This window comes from Octopus bimaculoides, chromosome 11 (genome assembly GCF_001194135.2).
Source record: "Octopus bimaculoides isolate UCB-OBI-ISO-001 chromosome 11, ASM119413v2, whole genome shotgun sequence".
NCBI classification, from domain to species: Eukaryota; Metazoa; Mollusca; class Cephalopoda; order Octopoda; family Octopodidae; genus Octopus; species Octopus bimaculoides.
Genome location: NC_068991.1, coordinates 17,870,173 through 17,874,810, shown reverse-complemented (window position 1 = coordinate 17,874,810; position 4,638 = coordinate 17,870,173). Strand labels below are relative to the sequence as shown.

Below are 4,638 nucleotides of genomic sequence, written 5' to 3'. Positions count from 1 at the left end.
GAAACTGAATAGAAGCCTGTCGTATATATGTATATATATATATATATGTGTGTCTGTATGTGTTTGTGTCTGTCCCACCCAACATCGCTTGACAACCGATGCTAGTGTGTTTACGTCCCTGTAACTTAGCGGTTCGGCAAAAGAGACCGATAGAATAAGTACTAGGCTTCCAAAGAATAAGTCCTGGGGTCGATTTGCTCGACTAAAAGGCGGTGCTCCAGCATGGCCACAGTCAAAAGACTGAAACAAGTAAAAGAGTAAAAGAGTAATGATGCCAGTGTGATGATGGAGGCAGTAGTATCTAGGGTTATGTTATCTACCATTTATAAAATGTTAAGATTTGGTTTCTGTAAGATTTAGCTCCTTTTCTAATAAATTGAGCATCTATATAGAAGTTCGTCATGATGTTGTTGTTGTTCTTGTTTAACCCCAGGTCAACCCTGATTGAGCAAACCTATGACTAAAGACATTCCAGCTATGAACTTCCTATTTTTTGCCCATGTGCAAGGAGCCCAGAACCACATTATCGAATGTCTTGTTTTCTAGTATTTTATGATGTAAATTAAAGGAGATTTCGTTGTTGTTTTTAGCAGGTCAAGCGACCATGTACAGGCTACCTTGTTTGCACATCTTAAACTGATGTTGATGGTAACGGTGGATTTTGTTTATTTTCAGTGAAAGTGGATACAAACACTCTGAAGGTTATTATAGACACAGAATATGAGGTAAGATCACTTTTTTTTTCATACTACATTTTGTACTGAGTACTAACTTACCTACACAACACTACAAATACATCACTCTCAAATAAGTGAGTTCACCTGTTTCATATTATGTCATGGCCAAGTAATCTTTGATTGGCTATTTAAATATATATATATATATATATAGCTGAATCTATAATGATCTGGTCAATCAGCTGAAAAGATCAGCAGTACATACTGTTTTGTTATTGGCATTGTAACTGTCCTTTCTGATGCCAACCTCTAACTGTTCATGAGTGAAGTTCTTTATTCTGTGTCTTCATGTATTGAATTGCCAAGCTACTGGACATGCTATATATATGAAACATAGATAAATAGGCAACACTGGTGCCCAAGCAGTGTCAGTGTGAGGGCACACACACACACACACACAAACAGACACACGCGAGTGCACACACACACACGAGCACACACACACACACACACACACAGATCATCGTCATCATCATCATCATTGCTTAATATCCGCTTTGCGATGCTTGCTTTCATGGATGTGACAGAATTTGTTGACACAAACTTTCTAGGTTTTTGAACGTCATTCTTATCATTAACTCTCACCTGTTTCCAAGCAAGCTCTTTTTTCTTTAATACCAGACAGGTTTTTCATGGAGGACTGAAAAAAGATAATATTGCTTGTGTGACAGTAGTACTTGTTTGTAACCATTATGTAATGTGAAGAGAAGGCTACACACGTGTGTGTGTGTGTACGTGCGCATGCTTGCATGTGTACATCCATATGTATGTACATACGCACAACAGGATTCCTTCAGTTTCCATTTATGAAATCAGGGCTACATTAGAAGATACTTGCCTGAGGTGCTGCACAGTGGGACTGAACCCAAAACCACATGGTTGGGAAGGAAGCTCCTAAATCACACAGCCACATATCTACTTACATATATATGTATACATATATACATACAAAGAGAGCAGAGAGAGAAAGAGAGAAATTCATAGGTACATATCAATGTAGATCATTATTGATTTTGATTGACAGAGAGAAAATATCAATAAAGTGAATATATATTGACGAATAGATTAATAGATTTAAAGGTCCAATTGTTCAACTGCCTATCTAAAGAAATTAGAAATATAAAAGGGACCTCTACTGAAACATTAAAAAAAAAAACATTGGATAAACTTGACCAGCTAACCATTCAAAGTTATACTCAGGGAAGAGCAGCTGCTACAAACTCAATCATAGACCAACAGCCAACAATAAAGAGACAACAAAACTGAAAGAAGATAAATTGTAGGTGGTGCTCCAGTATGGCTGCAGTTTTATGACTGAAACTACTGAAAGACTAAAAAGGAAAGAATAGATAGATGTATAACATAGGCAAACAGACAAGCAGAGAGACATACAAATTTGACCCTTTATCATTTAAACTAGCCATATCTGGCTCATATATCCTACTTGTTTTATGGTTACACTGGTCAGATCTGGCTTCTCATACCTACCCTACAATGTCATCCTAAAAAAAAAAATCAACAATCACATCATTGAAATCTTGAAGCTACAAGATAATGCATGATTAATTAAAATCAATGTGACTAAGTAGGTATTACATCTGACGGTAACCCGAATGCTGAATGGTTAAATTAAGTGTTAGTTATGTTTCGGACATTTTAACCACTTCACTAGAAGTTAGTGCCATAATTAGATATATCAGCTGGGCTTAGCCCAATTTAACTGGGCCAAGTACATAACCATCTAACCCATACTTAGTCTGGCTTGTCTGACTGACAAACAGGTTTCACTTGTACTTCATGGTTGGGATTGTTAGCTGCAGAAAAAGGGCAGACATCCAGCTGTTGAAGCAATAAGAAATTGCTCTAACAATATTGAAGTCTGCTGACCCCACCACCACCCACTCAGGTTGTTGGCATGAATAAGTAATGGAGAGAAAATAGTCAAAAAAAAAAAGAAGAAAAAAGAATGGAAAGAGAAAGTGTAATCAAGATTGTAGAACTGGTTTTATTTGGTTTAGCTGAGATTTCTTTTTTTAACTCCTTTACTCTGGTGTTATTTTTGTGGTTTGTTTGTGAAGGTGGTGGGGGTATTTAGCGTCTGGTCAGGTTAATTATGTCAAAAGAAAGATATTGTAGCTGTGACTGCCCCATCTTATTTGTGTATCAGGAAACATACCTCATTGTTCTTGTATTTTATCCTTCTCTATTGAAAGCAGTAGCATGTGATTTGAAGGCGGCCTTCTATTTCTAACAGATGAGGTATTGTTAAAATTTTAAGAAGACGGTAAATAACCAAGTCTGCTCTTAATTTTTCAGTGATTTCTCTTAAGTAATGGTATGTATGAGGGTCAGCTAAAATGTTCATAGGCTGACCAAGATACTCTCATGGAATGGGACCAAATGAGGTTTATTTTTTCAACATAGACCCTACTCGTTGTGGTCCACACACTTCTTTCATCAGTGTTGCAGTGCTAGGGTCCTGTTGGTGAAAAAGCTTCATCCTGTTGGTCAAAAACGTCATCAAAGCCACAGTCACACACAACAGTCATTGAAATTAAGGACTTATTTACTGGAGCATGTCCTGGTGAAACATGACCCCCTTTTGTCAGTTTTCCTGGACATTTGGTCTTGATAGCCTTTTGTAACTGCCTCAGCAAGCTGGCATAATATTCTCCATTTGTATTATGGCCCTTTTGAAGATAATCAATAAACACAATGCACTTTCCATCCCAAAAATCTGAGGCCATCACTTTCCCTACAGATGAAACAACCTTGGCCTCTTTTGAAACAGGTGAGGAGGGGTGTTTCCACTGCATGGATTGTCTCTGTTGTTGGATACACAACATGAAGTTGCAGACTTAACCTACTAAAGCTAATGAAAGTGAGGAGACAGAAACTCTTTGATGATGTAGGGAAACAAATATATTTCTGTTGTGGCCACTTCAAAAAATATGTAATGGTAGATAAAAGCCATCAACACAGAATAACTACCTCCATCAGAACTAGTAGTCTACCCTCCTCATCCTCATCACCACCACCACCACCACCACTACTTATCCAGCTGAGGGAGCCTCTACATGGTTGCAAGACTTGCTAGAAATAGTCGCCAAACTTTCTTGAAACAACAGTCTTAAAAAAGAAAGTTGGGCATGAAGGACAACATAATTCTAGATATGTCTTTTCCTGGTGAGGATGTAGTCAATTTGGCTAATGTGTCTACCAGATCAGTAGGTGACTAGGTGACTGGCAGGTTTCCTGAAGTTGGTATTGCAAACCATAAGATCATTTGCATTGCAGAACTCCAGTAGCCTGGTTCCCTCTTCATTGTGGGAACTAAAACCATAGCCTCCATGTATGCCATGGAAGTCCCCTGCATGTTGTCCAACATGTCCATTGAAGTCACCAGCCACAAAGAGAAGATCCCTGTCATTCGTCAACGAGGTAGTCTGCAAGAAGGTGTCATAAAATCGGTCTTTCTGTCCATGATATTGACAAACGTTCTGAGAGACTCACAACCAGCACAACTGAGAAAAACATCGTAGATCTGCCTGCAGCTGTGTGGGGAAATCGTTGAATCACCATCTATGAGTTATCAGAGGATATGCAGATTAGTTATAGTTCAGTTCAGTCCATTATCACTGAAGATTTGGGTATGAGAAGTGTGTCTGCTAAGTTTGTGCCAAAACAGCTTTCAGCTGACCAAAAAGACACTCGGTTTTCAGTTGCACAAAATCTCTTTGATTGTGTCAAGAACAATGAAAACTTTCTGAAAACTTTGTGTTGGCTTTGAGCAGGTATTGTCAAGCTTTTGGCAAAAGTGTCGGATGTCAGGGCGGAAACCCACGCCGCCATCTCTTCAGTTATCTGGCCATTATAAAAATGTTCGCGATGGCCAGATAAC

General features: G+C 38.5%; 1 protein-coding gene across 1 annotated transcript in view; it reads left to right on the top strand.

Annotated features, from left to right (window-relative positions):
* The window catches only part of LOC106867468 (glia maturation factor beta), a 39,027-nt gene that overhangs the window by 17,613 nt on the left and 16,776 nt on the right, over positions 1-4,638 (top strand). Inside the window, exon 3 of the mRNA XM_014912350.2 lies at positions 676-725. Within this exon, the coding sequence (XP_014767836.1) occupies positions 676-725 (50 nt within the window). The remainder of the gene's footprint in view (positions 1-675; positions 726-4,638) is intronic.